Source organism: Scylla paramamosain, unplaced genomic scaffold (assembly GCF_035594125.1).
Source record: "Scylla paramamosain isolate STU-SP2022 unplaced genomic scaffold, ASM3559412v1 Contig46, whole genome shotgun sequence".
NCBI classification, from domain to species: Eukaryota; Metazoa; Arthropoda; class Malacostraca; order Decapoda; family Portunidae; genus Scylla; species Scylla paramamosain.
The window spans coordinates 12,501-40,000 of record NW_026973711.1 but is presented as its reverse complement, the minus strand read 5'-3'; the positions used below and the strand labels follow the sequence as shown (position 1 = coordinate 40,000).

Sequence of the window (27,500 nt, the reverse complement as noted above, 5' to 3'; positions counted from 1 at the left end):
ACAGAACGCCTGACTTCTGATCTTTCTAAAATTTCTGATGGGGGCAGAGCAAACTTGGTATTGTTCAATGCCTCAAAAACTCAATTCCTCCATCTATCAACTCGACACAACCTTCCAGACAACTATCCCCTCTTCTTCAGTGACACTCAACTGTCCCCTTCTTCTACACTGAACATCCTCGGTCTGTCCTTTACTTATAATCTGAACTGAAAACTTCACATCTCATCTCTAGCTAAAACAGCTTCTATGAAGTTAAGTGTTCTGAGACGTCTCCGCCAGTTTTTTCTCACCCCCCCCAGCTGCTAACTCTGTGCAAGGGTTTTATCCGTCCATGTATGGAGTATGCTTCACATGTCTGGGGGGTTCCACTCATACTGCTCTTCTAGACAGGGTGGAATCAAAAGCTTTTCGTCTCATCAACTCCTCTCCTCCAACTGACTGTCTTCAGCCTCTCTCTCACCACAGCAATGTTGCATATCTAGCTGTCTTCTACCGTTATTTTCATGCTAACTGCTCTTCTGATCTTGCTAACTGCATGCCTCCCCTCTTTCTCTCACCCCTATTCTGTCCACCTCTCTAACGCAAGAGTTAACCAGTATTTTCAATCATTCATCCCTTTCTCTGGTAAACTCTGGAACTCCCTGCCTGCTTCTGTATTTCCATCTTCCTATGACTTGAATTCCTTCAAGAGGGAGGTTTCAAGACACTTATCCATCAATTTTTGACCACTGCTTTGACCCTTTTATGGGACTGGCATTTCACTGGGCATTTTTTTTTATTAGATTTTTGTTGCCCTTGGCCAGTGTCCTTCCTACATAAAAAAATAAATAAATAAATAAAAAAAACACCTACACACACTTAATTAAAAACATATATAGATAGATGGGTGGATATACATATATTCATATTTGTGTACATGCATACATACAGACAGACAAACACACAGACAGACTACCAGACAGACAGACAGAAAAACGGAAAAAAATGAAAAGATAAAATAGCAAGAAAGACAAATAAATGTATAAATAGAAAGATAGACAGTCTGAGAAACAGACAGACAGGCACACAGACAGATAGATCAGGAAGTTGCTGGCATCCACTCACTGATAGAGAGAGAGAGAGAGAGAGAGAGAGAGAGAGAGAGAGAGAGAGAGAGAGAGAGAGAGAGAGAGAGAGAGATTGATTGATTGATTGATTGATTTATCTAGCTGTTATTGATGTTTTCTTCTTTCTTTTCTGCTACTATTATTTTATCCTCATCCTGCTTTAACTAGCAATTGAAAATTACAACTACTACAACAACAACAACTACTATTACTACTACTACTACTACTACTACTACTACTACTAATAATAATAATAATAATAATAATAATAATAATAATGATAATAATAATAATAATAATAATAATAATAATAATAATAATAATAATATTTTCCTTCTCTTCCCCCTTGAAATACTACTACTTTTTTCCTTCTTCTTCTTCTTCTTCTTTTCTTCTTCTTCTTCTTCTTCTTCTTCTTCTTCTTCTTCTTCTTCTTGTCCTCCTTTTCCTCCTCGTCCTCCTCTTCTTATTTTTCCTTTTATTTTATTTTCCTCTTCCTCCTTTTTTTTTTATTATTATTATTATCATCGTCATCATCATCATCATCATTATTATTATTATTATTATTATTATTATTATTATTATTATTATTATTATTATTATTATTATTATTATTACTATTCTTTTTCTTCTTCTTGTTCTTTTCTTCTCGCTCTTCTTTTCCTATAGCTACTACTACTACTATCACTACTACTCATGCTTTAAATCAATAATAACAATACGTAATAATATTTATTTATTTATTTATTTATTTTTGAGTTACATACAAATAGAAGCATTTCTCGTACACTGAAACTTCCTAACCTAACCCAACCTGATCTGACCCAACTTGGCCTTACAAGTGGGATGATTACTTATAAACAAAAAAAAAAAAAAAAACCTCCCTACAATCCTAGCCTAACCTAACCTAACCTACCCTTAATAACCTAACATGTCTAACCGGACCCAGTTAACCTAACCTAACATACACACAAGAACAACTTTAACACCTGGGTGATTACTTAAATATTTAACACCTGACATAACCTTTCTAACCTAACCTAGCGTCACATAACCTGACACAATCTTACCTAAGCTAAAAAAAAAAAAAAAAAAGGAAAATGTATGAGGAAGAAATAGTTTCATAAAGTTTCCTAATCTAACTTAACGCACCTAATCTAACCTAACTAACCTCACACATCCTAACATACTTTATAAGAATAAATAAAATAAAATAGAAAATAAAAAAAAGAAAGGAAAGAAAGAACAGTCAAACAATTACTTACAAAAAAAAAAATAAATAAATAAAAGTATCAGTAACAAACCAAACATACCTAACCTAACGTAACATACCCAACTGAACCTCACCTCACTGAGCTAACAAAAAAATAGTAATATAAAATAAATACAGAAATAAATACATAAATAAATAAAAGGATAAAAGGAGTATTATATATGTATGTGCTTTCGTTGCCTTTGATCATAAGCCTAACCTAACCTAACTCAGCCTAACCTAACCTAACCTAACCTACAGGACCTAACCTATCCTAACCTAGCCTAACTCATCCCATCCTAATCTACCTAACCTAACCTAACTCAACCTAATCTAATCTACCCCACCTAGCCTGACCTCACATGTTTGTTTTTTTGTTTGTTTGTTTGTTTGTTTGTTTGTTTGCTTTCCTCCTTGATTCTTGGTTCATTTATTTTTCTCTTTGTTTGTTTGTTCCTCTCATTTTGCTTTTCTATCTTTCCTTATTCCTTTTTTTCCTACTTTATTGGTTGATTGTTTCTTTATTTATTTTTACATTTATTTATTTGTTTGTTTGTTTGTTTGTTTGTTTTCTTATTTATTCCGTTCTCTCCTCATTTATGTTTCTAAATTTATTTGTTTATTTCATTGTTCCTCTTAATTTTATTGATTTTTTTTCTTTATTCCTTTGTTTTTTTTTTTTGTTTGTTTCATTATTCAATTATTTGTTTGTTTGTTTGTTCTTGTTCTTCTTTTTCTTCTACTACATTACTACTACTACTACTACTACTACTACTACTACTACTACTACTACTACTACTACTACTACTACTACTACTACTACTACTACTACTGCTGCTGCTGCTGCTATTATTACTGCTTCTACTATTACTGCTACAACAAAACAACAACAACAACTACTACTACTACTACTACTACTACTACTACTACTACTACTACTACTACTACTATTCCTACTACTACTACTACTACTGCTACTATTACTACTACTACTAATAATAATGCTACTGCTGCTGCTGCTGCTGCTGCTGCTCCTCCTGCTGCTACTACCACTACTACTACTACTACTACTACTACTACTACTACTACTACTACTACTACTACTACTACTACTACTACTACTACTACTACTACTACTACTACTACTTCTTTTATTACTACTACTACTTCTTTTACTACCACTACTACTACTACTACTGCTTTTTTTTACTACTACTACTACTACTTTTACTACTACTACTACTACTACTACTACTACTACTACTGCTGCTGCTGCTGCTGCTGCTGCTGCTGCTGCTGCTGCTGCTGCTGCTGCTGCTACTACTACTACTACTAATAATAATAATAATACTTCTGCTACTACTACTACTACTACTACTACTACTACTACTACTTCTACTACTACTACTACTACTACTACTACTATTACTACTACTACTACTACTACTTTTACCCCTCCTCCTCCTGCTCCTACCCCCATCAATTTGTTGTTGTTGTTGTTGTTCTTTTTATTATTATTATTATTATTATTATTATTATTATTATTATTATTATTATTGTTATTATTATTATTATTACATTAACAAGAAGAGAGAGAGAGAGAGAGAGAGAGAGAGAGAGAGAGAGAGAGAGAGAGAGAGAGAGAGAGAGAGAGAGAGAGAGAGAGAGAGATCCCTTGTTCTTTTTTTATTATTAATCATGATATCTTCTCCGTTCTCTTCCTCTTCCTTTGTTCTCTTCCTCCTCTTCTCTTATATTCCTTTTTTTTATTACTTCCACTCATCCATTTACTGACAGAGAGAGAGGAGAGGAGAGGAGAGGAGAGGAGAGGAGAGGAGAGGAGAGGAGAGAAGGGAAGGAAAGAAAAGAGGAGAGGAAGGGAAAAAGGGAAAAAGGGTGGGGAGGGGAGGAGAGGAGAAGAGAAGAGGGAAGAAGAGAAGAGGAGAGTAGGTGGAAAAAAGAGGAGGGGTGGGGAGGGAGTGGAGGAGAAAAAAGGAGAAGAGAGAAACGAAGAGAAGGGAGAAGGAGGAAGAGAAGAGGAGAGGAGAGGAAAGGAGAGAAGGGGTGTGTGGGGGAGGGGAGGGGAGGAGAAATAAGAGGAGAGGAGAGGAAGGGTGGGGAGGTGAGGGGAGGGAAAAGGAAATAGAAAAGGGGAGGTGACAAGAGGGAAGAGGAGAGGAGAGGAATAGAGGAGAGGGGAGGGAGGAGGGGAGAGGAGGGAAAGAAGGGGAGAGAAGAGGAGAGAAGGGGAAAGGAAAAGAGGCATGGAGAGGAGAGGGGAGGGGAGGGGAAGGAAGAGAAGAGGAGAGGGGAGGAGAAGGGAGAAGAGGGGAGAGGAGAGGAGAGGAGAGAGAGAGCAGTGTTGGCACACACTCACGGGCGCTGTGTGGGCTGCAGGAGCTGTGCTATCTGGGCCGCCTCCTCCAGCAGCCTCTCGTCCACGCCAGACAACACGAGGAACACCCCTGGGCAGCCAGGCAGCCGTGTGGTGCACGCCTGTGTCCTCACGGCACCCACGGGGACGTGTAGGCCTGCAATAATGTACCATTCCTCTCAGTGTGTGTTGCAGGGACTGTACACACACACACACACACACACACACACACACACATATATATATATATATATATATATATATATATATATATATATATATATATATATATATATATATATATATATATATATAGTGTGTATCCACACAACTAAATTCATATCCTGAGGTGAAGGACAGACGGTTGCATTGACACAGCCTCGGAGGTGCCACTTGCTCAAATTACTAATGGTTTTATCTTATTTTTTGCCTGCTGTGGAGTATTACAGTGTGTTATAACAAGACAAATGGCATTAAAAAGCACGTCATTTACCGACAAGCATTGCGCGACAACATTATTCCGGTGATTAAAAGTACTCCTGTAAAATGGTACGTGGCATCATCCCAGCGAGGCAGAAGGGGAGCAAATCCCAGCGACCTTGAAAACAGCTGAGTGATGATGCCACGTACCATTTTACAGGAGAATTGGCCTCGCTGGGATGATGCCACGTACCATTTTACAGGAGTACTTTTAATAGCCGGAGTAATGTTTTCGTGCAATGCTTGTTGGTAAATTACCTGCTTTTTAATGACACTTGTCTTATTATAACACGCTGTAATACTCAACACTATTTCTCTCTCTCTCTCTCTCTCTCTCTCTCTCTCTCTCTCTCTCTCTCTCTCTCTCTCTCTCTCTCTCTCTCATAATAATAATAATAATAATAATAATAATAATAATAATAATAATAATAAGAGCGAGAGAGAGAGAGAGAGAGAGAGAAAAAAAAATTTCTCTCTCTCTCTCTCTCTCTCTCTCTCTCTCTCTCATCACTACCACCATAATAATAATAATGATAATAATAATAATAATAATAATAATAATAATAATGATAATAATAATAATAATAATAATAATAATAATAATAACACGCACAGGTGGTGCATCACAGCGTCAGACTCACAGAGGATGTGTAGCCGAGGCAATGACACGTGGACGGCGCTGATGGCGGCCAGAACCTCTTGGGCGTCTTGGTCACACACGGCCAGGCTGAGCACCCCCAGGTCCCGCCACTCCTGCAGCAGCTGTGTGCCGGCACCACTTAAGTGACCCATGAACCTCTCAAGGTGACTCCTGTAATGGCCGAGTGTTGTGCACCTGTGTGCTGCCTGGACACACACACACACACACACACACACACACACACACACACACACACACACACACACACACTACTTATCTGTTTATTAATTTCTTTATTCACTGTTCCATAATAGTATTGATAAAGATAACTCCTCCTCCTCCTCCTCCTCCTCCTCTTCCTCCTCCTTTTCTCGCCTTCCTTCTAGCTCTCCTTTTCCTCGTCTTTTTGTTCTTCTTCCTCCTCCTCTTCATCTTTCTCTTCCTCCTCCTTTTCTCGCCTTCCTTCTAGCTCTCCTTTTCCTCGTCTTTTTGTTCTTCTTCCTCCTCCTCTTCATCTTCCTCTTCCTCCTCCTTTTCTCGCCTTCCTTCTAGCTCTCCTTTTTCTCTTCGTTCTCTTATTCCTCCTCCTCCTCCTCCTCCTCCTCCTCCTCCTCTTCTTCCTACTACATCCCTATCAGCCTTACATCTGTAGTATGTGAACTGATGAAAACAGTAAATTGCAACAATGTAGTGAACTATCTACATATAAATGATTTAATCAATGACTCACAGCATGGCTTCCGAAACAGACGTTCTTGTCTAACTAATCTTCTTGATTTCTTTAATGATATTTTCACCATTTACGACGAAACAAAGGCAGTAGATTTAGTGTATCTAGATTTTCAAGAAGCTTTTGACAAAGTTCCGGCTACTAGCTAAATTGAAGTCATATGGTATAAATGGAAAACTTCTCAATTGGCTGTCTCAGACTGGCTGTCTGAGAGAAAGCAGCGCGTTGTTTTAAATGGTACATTTTCAAACTGGCGAGAAGTTTTAAGTGGTGTACCACAGGGATCTGTGCTCGGCCCTGTTCTTTTCCTTATTTACGTTAATGATATCGATGAGGACCTCACCTGTAAAGTATCTAAGTTCGCTGATGATACAAAAAATAATGAATAAAGTAGTCACGTCAGAGGATAAGCAGCACTGAACTGTGGTTCAGTGCTGCTTTCTTTTGTTTGTTACTCATCCTGCCATAGTTGGCTGTCGAGCCTTGAGGGAGGTTGTCAAGGTAGTCAATGAGGGACTGGCCTGGCGGCGTGGCGGGGGCGTTCAGCGCGCCGCGCTTCAACACGAAGGTCAAGACGTCCTTGCCTGCGTTCTCCATCAGGAAGATGAGCTTCGCGCGACGGACGCAAACTTTCGGAGCGGCGGCCATGGTGGAGGGCTTGGGACACAGTTCTTCTCGCCAGCAGCCTGCAAAGAAATTTCCCAAGTGAGGAGCAGGGCAGGAGAGACGTGGTTTGCAAGGCTCAGTGCGGGAGGGAGGGAGTTGAGCCTTGAAGTGGCCGGCCTGAGCACCGGGATGTGGGGACAAGACAAAGAGGTGGATGGGAGTAAGAGACACTATGGCACACGGCATGGCACGTGTGTTGTGGCCAAACCATTTGACAAGACAACACGAGGCAAGACTTGACTGTGTGTGTGTGTGTGTGTGTGTGTGTGTGTGTGTGTGTGTGTGTGTGCAAGTAAGTAAGTAATTAAGTAAGTAATCAAGTAAGCAAACCTGTATAAAGTATTTCAAGGTGTACATACAATACACAGTCACGTGAGCCGAGGCTCTCTGACGGTGTATTGTACAGTAGAGCAGAGGGCAGGAGTGCAAACAAATTATAATGTACAACAACATAATGAATTGTATTGTACAGCGGCAGTACCGCGCCGCTACAGAGAAGATAAACACTAATACAAGTGTCTCACACTAACTTAATAATAATAAAATAATGATGATAATAACAATAACAACAAGAGTAGTGATAACAATAATACTAATAACTACACCAACAACAACAGCAACAACAACAACAACAACAACAACAGCAACAATAATAATAATAATAATAATACCAATAAGAATATTATTAGTAACAAATAATAGTAACTAGCATTAATAAACATAATTAATAACTAATACTGGTAACTAGGGCAACAACAACAATAAATACCAACAACAACAACAACAACAACATCAACATAATAATAATAATAATAATAATAATAATAATAATAATAAAAGTAATAATGATAACAGCAACAAATGCGATGACTGCAATAAATAGCATCAAAATCACAGCTTTTGTTGATGAAGTGGTTACTTTTTAACCTGTTGTTTGTTTGAACATTTTATCAGTTGTAAGAAGAACTTTGTCTATCAAGAGGCAAACTGTTCACAACAGTTTTGGTCCAACTTGTCACACTGTTTGTGAATAATATTGTTGTCAGTATCGCACAAATAAGGTTAACGTTGTTACTTCTCGTGTGAGAAACATTTTCTGCCAATTTGAATATTGCATTATGTCCAAGATTTTGATGTATTAATAACAATGTGAAGTACTTATGAATGAAGGGAAGCCTGCAAATACTGAAGGCTGAGGAAGCTTTGGATGCAGACTCTTTACGGAAAATGTACAGCGAAGAATTTTATTTTGCCGTCTTGTTGCTTTTGTTAAAAAGACGGCCATGTAGATGCCCATGTAGGAAGGCAGTGCATGAGATGTGGGCAGCGTGAAGTACACTGCGTGTCACCCACTGCTTCACTTGTTACATTACCCACAATTCTTTTTGAAATGCCAGCTGTTTGAGAGACATTTAAACATATGTGTGTGTGTGTGTGTGTGTGTGTGTGTGTGTGTGTGTGTGTGTGTTTGTGCGTGCGTGCGTGCGTGCGTGCGTGCGTGGACCGTATGCATTTTTGGCAATGATTTCTTTGGCGGAAAAGATGCCCACCAGTACACAGTGGAGTGGTCTCCCCTCGTTTCACAGGACGTGGACTCCAGCTTGAAAAGACTCCTCGATAAAGTTCATGACATGTTCAGTATTTGCCTCCCTATTAAGTATATAGATGTTTCACACAAAAGGCTCCAAAACCCACACATTTCTCAAACAGTAATCAACTCGACAAGACCCAAAAATCAGTTGAACAGAGAGCTTCCTAAACCGTAAGCTCCGCCCTCTGTTCCGGTGAGGATATAGACAGGCGGACAGATGTGGATGCAGACAGACAGAGACAGATAGGTAGACAGGTAGATAGACAGATTGTGTCCAGTTTTTGTGGTATATAGTCTTGCCTCGTTAGTGCCTCATTTTCTACTTTCTGAGTGTGTGCAGTAGAAAACACAGTGAAAACAATTACAAGGAAAGAAAAGAGTAAGTGTACTCACCTCAAGAGTGCAGGTGTGTACACTCCGGGAGACGGGAGGAAGGAAGGCGCGAGGCGGGAGGTGCCTGTGGGGAGAGACACACTGTGCTTCATGCTCTTACATTTATACTCCACAAGCACAAGTCTGTATCTGTGTACATCTATCTATCTGTATCTATCTGTATAAACAGAGACAGAGAGAGAGAGAGAGAGAGAGAGAGAGAGAGAGAGAGAGAGAGAGAGAGAGAGAGAGAGAGAGAGAGTCATCCAAAAATGTACTCACTGTTTGACTCGCTATAATTCTTTTTTTTTTTTTTTTTTTTCAGAAACAGTTGGCCAAAATAATAATGGCAGAAGTAAGACTAAGCTTTGAAGAAAGAACATGTCATAAAGTGTTACTGGAGGCACGAAAATGTCAAAGAAGTGCAAAGACAATTCACAAGACACTTTGACAGGGATCCACCAAGGTGACGCGCCATTGCTCGCATCACAGCTAAGTTTGTACCAGATGGAACTGTTCACGACCTTCATAAGCATGCCTGTGTGGTAGTAGTAGTAGTAGTAGTGGTAGTGGTAGAGGTAGTATTCATGATTTCTCACTACTACTACTACTACTACTACAACTACTACTACTACTACTACTACTACTACTACTACTACTACTACTACTACTACTGTTGCTACTACTACTATGTGAATATTAATATTAATGCCTTAAGAATTGTTGCAAAAACAGTTGCAGTAGTAGCATTTATATTTGTAATAGTAGTAGTAATAGTAGTAATAATAGTAGTAGTAGTAATTGTTGTTATATTGTTATTATGATTGCTATCAATAATATCACACACACACAATAGTAGTAGTAGTAGCAGTAATAGTAGTAGTAAGAGTAGAAGCAATAGTAATTTTAATAATTTAGTATAATTTAATTATTTAATTAATTTTATTTATTTATTTATTTATTTTATTTTATTTATTTTATTTATTTTTTTGGTGGATATGAGTGTGTTCGTTGGTTGAACAAGTCCCTGTATATTAAATAGACTTTTGTGTGTCGCTCAAGTACCGAACGGCCTCGAAACACTGAGCCAAAGGGATGCCGCTCAGCCTGCAGCCAGTGTGGCGGCGTATCTTGTGTGGTGCGCGTGTGTATCGCATTGTGTTCCTCCTCATAGACTTAGTGGTGGTCAAGATAACCAGGATTGGCCAAGCCCTCCCTGAAGTGTGCTACCAGTAGTGTACCAGGTGTGTTGAGTAGCCGCCAGGTGTACAGCCACACGTGTGTTGTGTACAAGTGCATGTTGTGTACAGAAAGATCTCCCCCCTGTTTTATAAGACCCATAATGCCGCTGGCCGGGAAACTACACTTGCCACCATCTCAGACAGGACGCCATCTTGTTGTGTAAGTCAGAGACGCCTCCTATCCCCCCAATCTCTCCCTCCCCACCACCCGCCAGCCACTCCTTCCCACTTCCGCCAGCAGCAGCTACTGGCCGCCCACCAGCCAGCAGCCCCTTCACGGCCACTACCTGCCAGCACGCCTTCCTGCCCTTACCCCCTCCCACTCCTTCCTCCCCTCCCTTCAACCCACTCCTTCCTAACCGCCATTCGCCACCCACTCCTGCCAGGCCCCTACCAGCAACCCACTCCTTCCAGCTCCCCGCCTGCCATCCTCCCCTTCCCGCCCCCCACCCACCATCCACTCCTTCTGGTCCCCACCCGCCTCACGCTCCTTTCCCCTTTCCGCCGCCCACACAGGAGCTGCTCTCCTCGCTCCCTCCCCCCCACTCATGACGTCACGGACGGCGGTGACAGTGACTGGCTGGTGTGAACCGCACCTCACACTCGCTCTACCTAAATGCTACTACTACTACTACTACTACTACTACAATTACCAGTGCCACTACAATTACTTCTGTTACTACTGCTGCTACTACTACTAATACTACTAATACTAATACTCGTTCTACTTCTACTTCTACTACTAATACTAATATTAGTTCTACTACTACTACTACTACTACTACTACTACTACTACTATTTCGATAACTGTTACTACTACTACTTCTACTAGTACTACTACGACTATTATTATTATTATTGTTACGACTACTCATACTACTATTTTGACTATTACTACTACTACTACTACTACTACTACTACTACTGCTACTACTACTACTACTACTACTACTTCCTTGCAAGCCTCCCTGTCCGCTTTACCGTCATTCCTTGATTCATATTTTTTAGTATTTTTATTTTTATTTATTATTATTATTATTATTATTATTATTATTATTATTATTATTATTATTATTATTATTATTATTATCATTATTATTATTAGTGTGTGTGTGTGTGTGTGTGTGTGTGTAGGATTACAGATAAAAATACTATTCATGGATACCGTAATTTATTCACAGAAATAAATAAAAAATCTTACAGTGCACTCTCTCTCTCTCTCTCTCTCTCTCTCTCTCTCTCTCTCTCTCTCTCTCTCTCTCTCTCTCTCTCTCTCTCTCTCTCTCTCTCTCTCTCTTGTGAGTCAGTCAGCTGTTTTCAAGGTCGCTGGGCCTCGCTGCCCTCCTGCCTGGCTTGTATGATGCCACGTTGCATTTTACAGGAGTACTTTTAATCACCGCAGTAATGTTGTCGTGCAATGCTTGTCAGTAAATTACGTGCTTTTTAATGCCACTTGTCTTGTTATAACACACACACACACACACACACACACACAGTTGTTTGCCTGCTCTCTCTCTCTCTCTCTCTCTCTCTCTCTCTCTCTCTCTCTCTCTCTCTCTCTCTCTCTCTCTCTCTCTCTCTCCATCTCTCTCTCCACCCGTGTATCCTCCTCCTAATAGTAGTAAATCTATTATTATTATTTTTATTATTATTATTATTATTATTATTATTATTAGTAGTAGTAGTAGGAGGAGGAGGAGGAGGAGGAGGAGGAGGAGGAGGAGGAGGAGGAGCAGCAGCAGCACCAGTAGCAGTAGCAGAAATAGTAGTAACTGTGGTAGAAATAATAGTAGTAGTAGTAGTAGTAGTAGCAGTAGTAATAGTAGTAGTAATAGTAGTTGTTGTCGTCACCTCCTCCTCCTCCTCCTCTACCTGCCCCTTGCTTCCTGTCATCTCCCTCTCCGCCACGCTCGCAGCAACGTCACGCCACCCGCTAAGGCTGCTTGCCGTCACCCACTGTTGTCTGTTTCCCTCCTTCAAAATTGTGTGTGTGTGGCTGCCATCATGAGTGTGCATTGTCACCAACACCATCACTGTTACTTACCGCAACACTCTTTCCTCTTTCACTACAAAGGACAAACAAACTCACACAAAGGACACTCTTTTCTGCCGCCATGGCCTGCTACTACTACTACTAATACTGCTACTACTAATACTATTACGATTATTACTGCTACTTCTACTACTACTACGATTATCACTGCTACTACTACTACTAATACTATTACGAGTATTACTGCTACTTCTACTACTACTACGATTATCACTGCTACTACTACTACTACTACTAATACTATTACGAGTATTGCTGCTACTTCTACTACGATTATCACTGCTACTACTACTATTACTGCTATAACTACTACTACTACTACTACTACTACTACTACTAACTACTACTACTACGATTATGACTACTACTAATACTAGTAGTACTTCAACTGCTGTTACTGTTAATACTACTGCGACTACTGCTACTACTACTACTACTACTACTACTACTACTACTACGATTGTGACTGCTTCTACTACTACTACTACTAATACTAGTACTACTACTACTACTGCTGCTACTACTGTTAATACTACTGCGACTACTGCTACTACTACTACTACTATTTCTACTGCTACTACTACTACTACTACTACCACCACCACCACCACCACCACCACCACCACCACCACCACCACCACCACTACCACCACCACCACTACCACCACCACCACTACCACCACCACCCACCACCACCACCACCACCACCACCATTACTGCTACTACTTCTATTACTACTACTTCTATTACTACTACTCATAATAAATAATAATAATAATAATAATAATAATAATAATAATAATAATACGAGTACTTCTACTACTGCTACTACTGTCAATACTACTGCGACTATTGGGACTACTTCTGCTATTACTACTACTATTACTACTACTACCACTACTACTACTGCTGCTGCTGCTACTAGTACTGCTACTACTAGCACCACTACCATTACTACTACTACTACTACTACTACTACTACTACTACTACTACTACTACTACTAGTACTACTTTTTATGAAGGAAGGACGCTGGCCAAGGGCAACAAAAGTCGAATAAAAAAAAAAGCCCACTGAAATGGCAGTCCCATAAAAGGGTCCAAAGTGGTAGCCAAAAATTGAAGGATAAGTGTCTTGAATCGTCCTTCTTGAAGGAATTCAAGTCATAGGAAGGTGGAAATAGAGAAGCAGGCAGGGAGTTCCAGAGTTTACCAGAGAAAGGGATGAATGATTGAGAATACTGGTTAACTCTTGCGTTAGAAAGGTGGACAGAATAGGGGTGAGAAAAAGAAGAAAGTCTTGTGCAGCGAGGCCGCGGGAGGAGAGGAGGCATGCAGTTAGCAAGATCAGAAGAGCAGTTAGCATGAAAATAGCGGTAGAAGACAGCTAGATATGCAACATTGCGGCGGTGAGAGAGAAACAGAAGACACCCAATTAGAGGAGAGGAGTTGATGAGACGAAAAGCTTTTGATTCCACCCTGTCTAGAAGAGACTAGTACTACTACCACCACCATTACTACAGCTGCTGCTACTACTACTACTACTACTACTACTACTACTACTACTACTACTACCACCGTTGCTACTACTACTACTACTACTGCTACTACTACTAATACCACCACTAGAACTATCACTACTACCACCATTACTACTACTACTACTGCTATTATCACCACCATTGCTACTACTACTACTACTACTACTACTACTACTACTACCACCACCTCCATTACTACTTCTGGTACTACTACTACTACAACCACCACTACTACTACTACTACTACTACTACTACTACTACTACTACTACTACTACTACAACTGCTACTACTACTCGTACCACCACCACTACTACCACTACCACTACTATCCCTAGCAGCAGTGCCTGTATAATAGTCATCAGGTGTCACGGTGTGATGAGAGGAAGCCTTAAAAAGGAAAAACAAGTGTCTGTGTGGCAGCTTCGGCCTGACACACTGAGGCAGAGTCAGACACGTGCACAGTGTGAATACAGTGTGTGTAAGGCAACGCCAATAAACACTTCCTTGCCTCTTCACACACACACACACACACACACACACACACACACACACACACACACACACACACACACACACACACACACACACATATTGTCATAAAATATATTTTTTATAGAAATAGTTTTTGTTCATGGATTTACTGGAAGAGTATTGCGATGAGAACGTGTAGGAGAACCAGATGTCCACACACGCAGAGAGAGAGAGAGAGAGAGAGAGAGAGAGAGAGAGAGAGAGAGAGAGAGAGAGAGAGAGAGAGAGAGAGAGAGAGAGAGAGAGAGAGAGAGAGAGAGAGAGAGAGAGAGAGAGAGAGAATGCAAACCATCACTAATATAGTATTTAGGTTAATTCAGTATTTCTTTAGTTAACGTTCAAATACCACATTATCTGTAATTCATTGATTTGCAAGATGGCCGCCACTCACTCCTTATCGAGCACCAATATTGTGAGTAGCGACAAGTGGGAAATGGGACGCCATTTTGTTCCCAGGCAAACGCCGCGCGCCCCCTCGCTGCCAGCCGTGCCTGCTCTCATGTCTCTCTCTCGTGTTGAAGACACCTATTGTACAGTAAATACTGGCCCATACTTTCTCTCTCTCTCTCTCTCTCTCTCTCTCTCTCTCTCTCTCTCTCTCTCACACACACACAAACGTAAATGAGAAAGAGAGAGTGGGGAAGCAGAAAGAAGTGAGAGCGGAGGAGGAGTAAGACGAGAAGGATAAGGAAAAGGAGGAGGAAGAGGAGAAAGAGGAGGAGAAGGAAAAAGGGGAGGAGGAGGAGAAGGACGAGGAGAAGGAAAAGGAGGAAGAGGAGGAGGAGGAGGAAGAGGAAGAAGAAGAGGAAGAGTAAGACGAGGAGAAAGAAAAAGAGGAAGAGAAGTAGGACGAGGAGAAGGAAAAGGAAGATAAAGAGGAGGAGAAAGATGAGTATGAAGAGAGGCAAAGAAGGAAGAGGAGGAAGAGTAGGAGTAGAGGAAAAAAAATAGTAGGAAGAAGAAGAAAAAGAAGAAGAAGAAGAAGAAGAGAGAGAGAGAGAGAGAGAGAGAGAGAGAGAGAGAGAGAGAGAGAGAGAGAGTGGAAAGTTGATAGATTCATGGTTCCTCTGGTCTCTCTCTCTCTCTCTCTCTCTCTCTCTCTCTCTCTCTCTCTGTTATTGCTTTAGCACTACTACTACTACTACTACTACTATTACTGTTACTACTACTACTACTACTACTACTATTATCGAATAAATAGATTAATGCATAATACATGCAATAGTAACAATCAAAACAAACAAAAGGGCCAAATGACATGAATAAATAAATAAATAAATAAATAAACAATAAAACACAAAGAGAACAGACAACCGCCATCACCATCATCACCACCACAAGCACCACCACCATCACGACCCAAACACCAATACCTGTCTCACTGCTCACCTTAATATAAGTATTTTCTCCCCCACATACACAACCAACTTGCCTGAAACCAATATTCTCAATCACTAAACACAACCACCACCACCACCACTGCCCTCGTTCGGAAGTATGTGTGTGTTCGGCTTCTTGACTTTGGCTTCGTCTTCGTCTGTTTATAAGAAGCGAGGCCGGAGTGTATGGAGAAGGATGAAGGAAGGGGAAGGATGGGGCAGGGAGGTTAGGAAGCGTGGGACACAAAAGGATACTGAGGATATTGGGGGGTGGGTAGGGGGATGAAGGATATTAGGAAGGCAATGTTATTTTGGCAAGGAGGAGAAGGAGGAGGAAGAGGAAGGAGGAGATAAAAATATAAAAGGGATGAGGAGTAAACGGGTTAAAGGAGAGGAGATATGAAGGAAGAAGTGATGGAGGAATATGCTGAAGGAAAGGTTGAAAGAAGGAAGGAAGGAAGGAAGGAAGGAGGAAGCAAAGTTATTGATTTTTTTCTTTGTCCTCTTTGCTTGACATTCTTTTTTTCTCTCTCAGCGATCTATTTTCTTTAAGAACTCTCTTAAATATTTACTACACACCGACACACTTGAGAGAGAGAGAGAGAGAGAGAGAGAGAGAGAGAGAGAGAGAGAGAGAGAGAGAGAGAGAGAGGGCACTCCAACACCCATCATTACTTCTCTACTTACTCTTCTTTCTTCTATAGCGCTTTCCTCCTTCTCCTCCTCATCTCCTTCTCTCGCGCCTTCTTCTATTTTTCTTTCTCCTCCTCTGGCTTTTCCTTTTACTTCTCTTCCTTTTCTTCCTCTTCGTATAACCTTACCACCACAACCGCCGTCGCCACCACTACCGCCGCCGCCCAGCTGATGGTCCTGTCCCGAGCTAAGGACGGTCACCAATGATTACTCGTTTCTGGGACAATCTTGAACCGCGTGTTTGCTCGCTTCATCAGGTTACTGTCCCCCTAACGAGACTGTCCCCCCAGACCAGACCAGCCTTTCGTCTTACCAGCTCCTCTCCTCTAACTGAATGTCTTCAGCCTCTCTCTCTTCCCCGCAATGTCGCATCTCCTGCTATCTTCTATCGCTATTTTCTCGTCAACTGTTCTTCTGATCTTGCTAACTGCATGCCTTCCATCCTCCCGCGCCCTCGTTGCACACGACTTTCTACTTTTGCTCACCCCTATTCTGTCCACCTCTCTAATGCAAAAGTTAACCAGTATTTTCAATCTTTCATCCCTTTTTCTGGTAAACTCTGGAACTCCCTGCCTGCTTCTGTATTTCCCCCTTCCTATAAATTGAATTCTTTCGAGAGCGAGGTCTCAAGACACTTCTCTCATTTGTGTTAAACTTTTTGGCTCTTTCTTTTCATAGGTATATATTTTGTTGCCTTTGACCAGTGCCCCTCTTGCATAAAAAGTCCCCTTCTCTATTACCTCCCTGGAAACTGACTTCGATTCTCCCCATCTCTATCCCTTCCCCACGAGCCCCACCACCCCCACTCTCTCTCTCTCTCTCTCTCTCTCTCTCTCTCTCTCTCTCTCTCTCTCTCACCAGGACGGTCCCAGGAGAGCAGAGGAGGCCATGTTTTGTTACAATCAGTGGTATTTACTTCCTTCCTCTGATGCTGATGGGGAACAAAAGTGTCCCTCGATGTATTTTTCCCGTGGTGTCTAATTGGCGATGGGGAAACAAATCAGTAGGGAAGGGAAAAAAAAACTAAGGAAAAGTTGAACTGATTAATTGACGGAGGGAAGAAAAGAGGGATGAAAAAGGTTTAGGAGGAAAGAAAATGGGTAAGGAAGGAATACTTAGGACAATGAGGGCAGATGATGGAGATGAGAGAAGCTTGTGTGAGGGATCAGAGAAGGAGGAAATGGGAGGGAATGGAGGAAAGAAGGATGGGACAGGGAAGAAAGGACGTAAGAAAAGAAGGGAATGAAGAAAAAAGGGGAAGATAGGAAGAAAAGGGTATAGGAAAGGAAAATAATATAGACAGGAGGGAAAATACAAGAAAATAATAAAGAAGAGAGGAAATGGAGAAAAGATGAATGGAAGAGGGAGAAAAGGTGCAGAGAAGAGAGAAAATGGAGAAAAGAAGGAAAAGACAGGAAAAAAGTGCAGAAGAAAGGAAGGGGACGGAGGAAAGAACTGGGACAAGGAGGAATGGGAAGGAAAAAAGGAAAGAGGAATGGGGCAAGGAGGAAAGAGTTTAGGAAGGGAAGGGAAGGAAAGAAAGAGAAGGAGAGAAGGATGGGATGGGAAAAAAGGTTTGAGAAGAGTTTCAAAGACAGATAAAAGAAAAATTTTAAAACTTATTAAACAATGCATATGTAAATTTAAGTTTCTCTCTCTCTCTCTCTCTCTCTCTCTCTCTCTCTCTCTCTCTCTCTCTCTCTCTCTCTCTCTCTCTCTCTCTCTCTCGCTCTCTCTTGGTGCAAATTAAATGTCGTTTAATGAAATCGCCAATGATTGCTTATCTTTAGACCATTACTCTCATTTTATGCTCGAGTAAAAAAAAAAAGAAAAAGAAAAGAAAAAAAGCTTAATTAGAAAAGTTTGCTGCTCATAACAGACGCTTAAGGCTTGTTCATCTTTAGACCAAGTTATCTTTGGCAAATCTGTTTTTCATGGCTTTAATTAAACTTTTTTATTTTATTTTATTTCCTGGGGGTGCGTGTGAATGACTTAAACACACACACACACACACACACACACACACACACACATACACACACACTTTATAGACAAAATGACGAATCACATACTGCAAAATACACGAGTAACAAAATTTATACAAATGAATAATAAAGAAAGTAACACATAGAACTGAAACACATATCTGTCTGTCAATTGTCTAAATAAAACTACAATGTCATTTTTTTTTTTTTAGGTAGAGAAATAGGAGACTTGAAAGAAAGAAAAAAAGAAAAAAGAAGAAAATAATGATAATAATAATAAGAAGAAGAAAACTCAATTCTTTCCTGTATGATTGAACTTTCCAAGAACGACAAACGGAAAACACTCATTTAACACTCAACGTGAACCTTAAGTGTCGGTCTGTGTGTCTATCTGTGCGTGTGTGTGTGTGTGTGTGTGTGTGTGTGTGTGTGTGTGTGTGTGTGTGTGTGTGTGTGTGTCTGTTTGAAAGGCGACAATCATCCATCATCTCCACGCTTCAGACAAACGGATGACTTGACAAGCCTTTCTGATTGGGAGAGCGAGGGCCAGAGTCAGGGAGGCGAGGAAATATAATGACAGACGACCAAGAGGAGGAGGAGGAGGAAGAGGAGGAGGAGGAGGAGGAGGAGGAGGAGGAGGAGGAGGAGGAGGAGGAGGAGGAGGAGGAGGAGAAAGAGGAGGAGAGGATGGAAAAAAACTATCAGTTTTCTCAGATTTTTCAGTGACGTTTTACAACTTCAACTCCTCCTCCTCCTCGTGGTCCTCCTCCTCCTCCTCCTCCTCTTCCTCGTAACTACCCGCCATTTTAACCACTAAGAGAGAGAAAGAAAAAAATACTTCAACACAAAGCCTTTCACTGATCTATTCTCTTCCTCGTCCTCTTTCTCCTCCTCCCCCTCCTCCTCCTCCACCTCCTCCTCTTGTTTCTCCTCCTCCTGCTCTTCCTCGCGTTGTTTCAAGAGCCGTGCAGACGGACACTCAATGAGATAAGAAAAGGATGTCTTGGACTTTTTCTTCCCGAGTCTTTTTCTAAACCCTCCTCTGTGTGTCCTTCTCTCTGTCCCTCTTTCTTTCTCTCTGTCTATCTGTCCGGCTGGTTGGTTATATTGCTGGAGAAGGAGGAGGAGAAGGAGGAGGAAAAGGACGAATACAAAGGAATACAAAGAAAGTCCAAACAGCAACAGAGCTCCTTACTAAACTGTTTCGGTAACTATTCTACGCTATTAGTGGGAGAGACAGGATAATACAGACGCTCCTCCCCACCACTCTCATCACTCTAACCAATACTGCCCAGAAAAAAAAAAAGTTTACAAATAATAATTAGTTTCTATAGAGGATTATTTGATTTTATAAAATAATTGAATATTTCAAACATAATATTGTTAAAGGAAAATAACATAATATAGAATTAACGCTTAAAAAATTCTAGCCAATAAAATTTAAAAAGTTATTACATACCAAAACTATGAAATAATAAAAGATAAAACTAACTAATAAAACTAACCTAATTAAAAAAGTTACTTATTGTTAATCAACGACTTAAAATACAAAAATATAAAATAAATAAAACTGCCTACATAGCTAAAAGTCATAAAAATGATAACACAACACTTGACTAAAATAATATCACACAAAACGATCGACATGCCCATGATTTTGCATACAAGTGTGTTAGCCACATTTGCCAAAAATAAGTTAGTGGTATATATATATATATATATATATATATATATATATATATATATATATATATATATATATATATATATATATATATATATATATATACAGAGAGAGAGAGAGAGAGAGAGAGAGAGAGAGAGAGAGAGAGAGAGAGAGAGAGAGAGAGAGAGAGAGAGAGAGAGAGAGAGACGAATAAAAGTATTTCTTAACCTGAAAAGAAAGAAAAAAGCAAACATTAGATGTGTGCAGTGTGTCATCCTTCGTGGCTTACCCAATGTTTCCTGACGGCGACGCGCGAGGCAGGCGAGGAGAGAACCAGAGATGAAGGGAAGGATGTCGTGTGAGGGGAGGGAATGTTTCTGTTGCTACTGCTGCTGTTAAAAGAAGAAGATTGTTGTTGTTGTGTTGGTTATGTGTTGTACTGGCCTAACAGGACACCCGCGTAAGCTCAGTAACACAGTCAAGTAACACAGACGGCGGTGTGCCCTTTGCTGTAACACTTCGGAACCTACAAGGCGGTGGTTTGGATTCAGTTTTGCTTTTCCTGGGTTTTGTTTGCGCGTCTCCAAACAAAGGCCACGAGAAGCAAAGGTGTGAATCCAAACGACTGCTTTGTAGTGATGCGCTCCGTGTTAGAGCAGAGGCGACGCCCTCACTGTGACTGACCGCTGGCGTCCTACGAGGCCTGCACGCAACACACCACCTGCACAACAACAACAACAACAGCAACAACAACATCTACCACTACTAGCAGCAGCAGTAGCAGTAGCTGTAGCTAGGAGTTCAGGACTGGCGCGTGGCCGTAAGGGGAATCTTCCTTTGAGGGAAGAGCAGCAGGTGACCTGAAGTCTCATGGCCTCATGGCCTGGGCTGTCTTGTTCATGCTCAGCCTGAGGGCCTGACCTGTCACAGACCTGCCCTCAATGACTTGGCGGCGTGGTTGGCAGGGTGGTTGGCGCCACCCTCAACCCATATACCCACCATTGCAGAACATGGCGGCGAGGGACTGCTGCTTTCACTTCACCTTGCCTCCTGCAGGGCTGAAGTAAGGCACAGCCTGGTGTGCTGTAGCGGTGCACGTCAGCACCTGCACGAGGGCGGCCAGCGCCACCTGCCTCCTGAAGACGGCCACCCCGTTCGCCACGCAGCGCACAGTGACGGGGGTCTGCCGTCCTCCCCAGCAGCCCAGGCCCATCTTGGCTACCTGGGCAGGACTGAGGGTTCCGCTCCCCCCACTGGAGAAGGTGAACGAAGCACTGCGGCGCAGCACCCGGCCTGGGAGGGGACAGCCGCACACTCGCTGAGTCACGGGGCAGCCTCAGCCGCGCGGGGACACGCAGACAGTTGTTCTGTTGTTTCGTTGTGACGTCTGTCCGAAAAAGAAAATCCTGTTGCGTTGTGGTTCTGCGCTGAACAAATTTCATGGATGGAGTGAATGAATGAGTGTGACATCATGGTGACTCCCTCACCTGCACACACACCTGAGGGCGCCACAGTGAGGCTGTGACGCACACGCCGCGCACAGAGAGAGAGAGAGAGAGAGAGAGAGAGAGAGAGAGAGAGAGAGAGAGAGAGAGAGAGAGAGAGAGAGAGAGCCAAGGGACAGCGAAAAAAAACAGAAAAAAAGGAAAAGCCAGGAAAACGAAAAAGGAAAAAAAAAAGGGAAAAAGGGGAAAAAAAAAAGATGTAGGAAACGAAGCATTTTTCCACCACACGAGCGCAAAGAATGAAGACAAAATATCCGTCCATTTTATATCATTAACCTAACCACGCTGGCCTGCCCTAGATAGTGGCTAAATTTACCGTTAATGTATAGTACTACACATCCATTGTATTACCTCCTGCACTTTACTACTAACCTACACCCTCCCTGGTACCGCGGCTAGTGTAAACAAAGGCCACACACCGCCAAGGCCTCGTCCTCTAAATATTTAAAACGATCTCCCAAAACCTGCTTCTTTTTACGTGCAGTAGACGAATGGTATAAAAAGATTGCATAAGGGAAGCCATAAGGAAAATGTTTTGGCAGAATGATATAGTGTTTTTGCTTGGTGTAATGGAGACTTATTTTCTTTCTCCCTCTTTCTCTAAATACTTAACACGATCTCCCAGAACCTGCTATTTATTTATTTATTTATTTTTTAAGTACAGCAGACGAATGTTGTAGAAAAAAATGACATAAGAGAAGCCATAATGGAAGAAGGGTGTAGTTTTGTTGCTTGGTGTAGTGGAGACGAATTATTGGTAGTTTTTCTCCCTGTGGCTTCTGTTCGAACAAAGAAGATCTGGTATAGAAGAGTTGCATTAAGAGAAGCGAATAAGGAAAACGTATTGGTAAAATGTTATAGTTTTGTTGCTTGGTGTAATGTTGTTTTTTTTTCTTTGTCCTTTAGCATTTATGTGGAAGCGTGCACTAGAGAGATCAGTTGTTGTAAGTGTGTTGTAGTAAGAGCGTGTTGTAGTAAGAGTGTGTTGTGGTAAGAGTGATTTGCAGTAAGAGTGTGTTGTAGTAAGAGTGTGTTGTAGTAAAAGTGCGTAGTTGTAATGATAAGGGAAGCGTATTGAGGGAAGATTATATAGACAAACTAGACGAAAAAAGATTAGACATATTAAACAAAAATAGGGAAATTAAACAAAACAAAAATTAGACAGTGAACAAAAGATTTGACAAGTAAAATAAAAGAATAAACATAAAACAACAAATAAAACAGATAAAACAAAAGATTAGACAGATTAGACAAAAGATTAGAGAAATCAGACAAAAGAGAATTAGACAGATTAAACATAAGAAGAACAGACAGATGAAACAGAAAATAATTAGATAGATTAGACAAAAGAAGATTAGACAAAAAAAAAGATTAGGCAGATTACACAAAAAATAGACAAATTAAACAAAAGACGATTAGACAGATTAGACAAAAGGAGATTAAACAGACTAAACAAAAAAAAAAAGATTAAAGAGATTAAACAAAAGAGGATTAGACAATTAGACAAAATAATAGACAGATTAGAGAAAAGATTAGACGGAGTGGACAAAAGATTAGACAAATTAGACAAAATAAGATTAGACAAAAGTACACATACGGATGACGGGTGAAAATATGTAAAGTACCTCCATACAGACACTGCCACGTGAAGACCTAAGAACTTGAAGCAACTTCCCTAATTTTTTACGTTCTCATGTTCACCTAATCTCTCTCTCACATATCATCCCTCGACCTGATCTAATTTTAATCCAATCCAATCCTATTCAGCCCTATCCTATCGCATCCAGACCCCCAGTGAGGTCTTCCCAGTCCTTAACACCCTCCCCCCTCACTTGCACAGCCAGCCCTTGGGAAATCAGGGCTAAGGGACGACTGTAGGAGAGTCTTCTTATGGTACAGTAGGAGGTAGAAATCCTACTCTCTCTCTATCTCTTTCTCTCTCTCTCTCTCTACTCTTTCCCCCTGATTTCTCTCTCTCTCTCTCTCTCTCTCTCTCTCTCTCTCTCTCTCTCTCTCTCTCTCTCTCTCTCTCTCCGTCCTAATCTTTCGCCATTCTTCTTATTTTTTTTCCTATTCTCACTTTCCTTGTTTCTCTCTCTTTTCCTACTCTTGTTTTTGTGCATTCTCTCTCTCTCTCTCTCTCTCTCTCTCTCTCTCTCTCTCTCTCTCTCTCTCTCTCTCTCTCTCTCTCTCTCTCTCTCTCTCTCTCTCTCTCTCTCTTGTTACCTGTCATTTCCTCCCTTCACATATCTTTACAGCCTCTGGCCCCTGCTTTCCCCCTCCTCTCTCTTTTGTACACCTCTTTCCCTCTCTTTCACACACCTTCATATTCTGTCTTCCCTTCCTTCCCTCCTGTCCTTATCTCCCTCCCTCCCTCCGCCCATCCTTCATATGTTTATCTCCTTTCCTTCCCTCCTTCACACATTGTTATCTTCCTCCCTCCTGCATCCTCTCCTCCTCTCCTTCTAACTTGACGCGTAAATAAAAAGAAGGAATGTATTATTATTATGCTGGGACGAACATTTTTAAAACTTCTTTCTTTTTCTTCAGTTCTTCCTGTTTTTTTTCTTTTTTGGTTCATGTTTTCATTTCATTCGTAATATTATCGTTATTGCTATTTTTGTTATTCATTATTGTTATTATTACATGTTGTCGTGATTATCAAAACGGCTTCACCATCACAAATGACAACAACAACACCAACAACAACAATAACATCAACAACAATAACCGGTACCCCTCCTATATAAAAACAAAAGCAACAACAACTACTACTACTCTTACTACTACTACTACTACTACTACTACTACTACTACTACTACACTACTACTACTACTACTACTACTACTACCACTCCTACTACCACTCCTACTACTACTACTACTACTACTACTACTACTACTACTTCTACTACTACTACTACTACTACTACTACTTTTACTACTACTACTACCGCCACTACCACTACCACCACCACTACTACTACTACTACCACTCCTACTACTACTCCTACTACTACTACTACTACTACTACTACTACTACTACTACTTTCACTACTACTACTACTTTTACTACTACTACTACCGCCACTACCACTACCACCACCACTACTACTACTACTACTACTACTACTACTACTACTACTACTACTACTACTACTACTACTACTACTACTACTACTGCTGCTGCTACTACAAATAGCATAAGAAAAATTAGCAGCAGAAAATAAAAATTCGCAGCAGAAGAGAGAGAGAGAGAGAGAGAGAGAGAGAGAGAGAGAGAGAGAGAGAGAGAGAGAGAGAGAGAGAGAGAGAGAGAGAGAGAGAGATTGTTGTTTTCCATCTTATTATGATTTCTTGCACGCCATCACGCTTCCTTGCACCTACTTTTCTCCCTCCTCCTCCTCCTCCTCCTCCTCCTCCTCCTCCTCCTCCTCTTCCTCTCTTCCCTCTCCTCCTCCTCCTCCTCCTCTTCCTCCTCTTCGACACAACACGGCTGCCTCATCATTCAGGGAGCGGTGCCCCCACCTTAGGAAACCCTAGATATGACCACGAGAGTACTGATACGGGTGGGAGGAGAGGGGAAAGATGGGGGGTGTGAGAGAGAGAGGGAAGTGCTTAAGGGAGCGAGGAGGGAGAAGGGGAGAGGTAGGAGTAAAAAATAAGTTTGTTATTCTCTTCCACTGCTGAAGGAAGGAGGAGGAAGGGAAGATGGAGGACGAAGAAGGAGAGGAAGAGAGAGAGATGGAGGAGCAAGGAGAGAAAGGGTGATGTGGGAGGAAGGAGGGAAGAGAACCGTAAGTAGGTGGAGGAAAAGATTGGTAGATTTTTCTTTATCTTTTTCTCGTTCTCTTTCGTTTGTCTGCTTCCCTGTTGATTAACTTAGTGCTCTCTCTCTCTCTCTCTCTCTCTCTCTCTCTCTCTCTCTCTCTCTCTCTCTCTCTCTCTCTCTCTCTCTCTCCCTTATATATATACCATTCACTCACTTTTCGTTTTGTGATCTTTTGTCTCACATTTTACAATTCTCATTCACTTTCTTTCTATCTCCTTCACTGCTTTTGCTCTACATTTTGTCTCCTCTTCAGTCCTCCTTTCCTTTATTTTTTTTCTCTCTTTCAATCCCTCTTTATCATATTTCTTTAATTTTCATATTTTTCATTCTTTTCTTTTTTCTTTTGCACATGTCTGGTATCTCTTTGTAGATTATCTCCTTTTCTTTCCTCCCTCCTTCTCTTCCCTCCGTCTCACCATCTTCCCTCCCTCCTGTCCCTGAATCTTCCTGTACGTTCTCCCTTCTCTCCCTCCCTTCCCTCTCTTTCTTCCCTCTCTCCTTCTCTTCTCTCCCTGCTTCCTGTCCTTCCTTCCCCTTCCTTCCGTCCCTCCTTCATCATTCTCTTTCTTCCTTCCTTCTTCCCTTCTTTCCTTTACGTCCCTCCCTCCCCCTTTTCTTCCCTTCCTTCTCTCTATCCTATCCTTACATCTTTCCTTTTCGTCCTCCCTCCCGCCGTTCCCTCCTTGGATTTGCGACTCCCAGACCACAACAGGCGCTGCAAATGTCACACTACGAGCCGAGAAAACCTAATGATACCAACTTCTGAAGGAGTTTTCGGTCCGTTCTGTTCGCTGGAAACTTCGTGGAATCTGTTCTTGCTTACAAAACACATCACTCTTCCACTGTTCGTCCTTTCTTCTTCCCCGAACTTCCAACTACAAAGTCGTAACTCGTAACTCTTTCTCACGACCACTTCATGTTACTAATCACTCGCTAATTCGTCGTAAACTTGTGTGTTTCTTCGTATTTTGTACTTTGTGGTTTTCTTTTATTTAATCTTTTTCTCTCTTTCGTTCTTTTTTTCTTTCTTGCTTTTTCCCGTTCTTTGTTCATAGTTTTCTGGCTCTCTTTCCTTCTTTTCTTTGTTGTCAGTTTTTTGTTTTTCTCCCTATCCTTTCTTCAAAATTTTTGTCCCCTTTTGTGTTTTTCATTTTCAGCTTCTTTTTTTTTCACTTATTTCTTAATCTTCGAAGAAAAATTTGTCTGTGTTTTTTTTTCCTTCGCTGTCAGTTTCCTTTTAGTTTTTCTTCGTGGTATTCGTCCAGAAATTTGTGTATCTCTTTGTTTCCCGCATTCTGTGTGTCCGTCTTTGTTTTCACTTTGTTGTACTCTTCCTCCACTCCACTTAACGTTAGTCTCCCAATAACCTCCCTCAAGCTTTGTATTTCTGTACCTCCTTCGTTTTCTCTTTCTTTCCTCCGTCGTGTTTTACACTCTTCTTCTTCTTCTTCTCCCTCCTCCTTCTCCTCTGGTCTTATCTCCACACCACTCACTATAATTCTCTTGTTTTTCGTAGAAACTCTACTTTCCTCCTCCTCCTCCTTCTCTTACTCTTCCTCCAGCGGGTGTCATGCTCGTATTCATGAGGCACTTTCATATTCATGGTCCCCCGGGGGACGAAAAAAAGTATCTCTGTTCATCCAGCCAACACCCCCACCACCACCACCACCACCACCACCACCACCACAACCATTCTCCCCTCCTTTTTGTTTGCAATTAGTATACTCTTAACCACTCCATTATTACTATCATCACCACTATAACAAAAAAACTTTAACTATTTTTCCCCACTCCACCACTCACGTCTTTTTTTAAATTAGTATACCTTTAACTGCTCCCCTTCAATTCCCATCATCATTAC

General features: G+C 41.2%; 1 protein-coding gene and 1 long non-coding RNA gene across 3 annotated transcripts in view; one reads left to right on the top strand and one right to left on the bottom strand.

Moving 5' to 3' along the window:
- Positions 1-3,988: 3,988 nt before the first annotated feature.
- LOC135098125 (uncharacterized) lies at positions 3,989-7,189 on the bottom strand. Its single transcript, XM_064000329.1, has 2 exons — positions 5,854-7,189; positions 3,989-4,889 (listed from the first exon to the last, which is right to left on the bottom strand). The coding sequence occupies exons 1-2, from the start codon at positions 6,002-6,004 to the stop codon at positions 4,732-4,734; spliced, it is 309 nt and encodes a 102-aa protein (XP_063856399.1). The 5' UTR covers positions 6,005-7,189; the 3' UTR covers positions 3,989-4,731.
- LOC135098126 (uncharacterized) overlaps positions 5,876-27,500 on the top strand; it is a 33,705-nt gene continuing 12,080 nt past the window's right edge. The window contains exons 1-2 of one of the 2 annotated variants that reach the window (XR_010266596.1): positions 5,876-6,016; positions 9,537-9,707. This is a non-coding gene — a long non-coding RNA (uncharacterized LOC135098126). Of the gene's footprint in view, positions 6,017-7,182; positions 7,396-9,536; positions 9,708-27,500 lie in introns of those variants that run through there. The other variant, XR_010266595.1, reaches the window with a different exon arrangement.

Coding starts and splice junctions, on each gene's coding strand:
- LOC135098125 (XM_064000329.1), bottom strand. CDS start 6,004: ATGGGTCACTTAAGTGGTGCCGGCACACAGCTGCTGCAGGAGTGGCGG. Junction 4,890..5,853: donor GCCTCGGCTACACATCCTCT/GTGAGTCTGACG, acceptor ACATTATTGCAG/GCCTACACGTCCCCGTGGGT.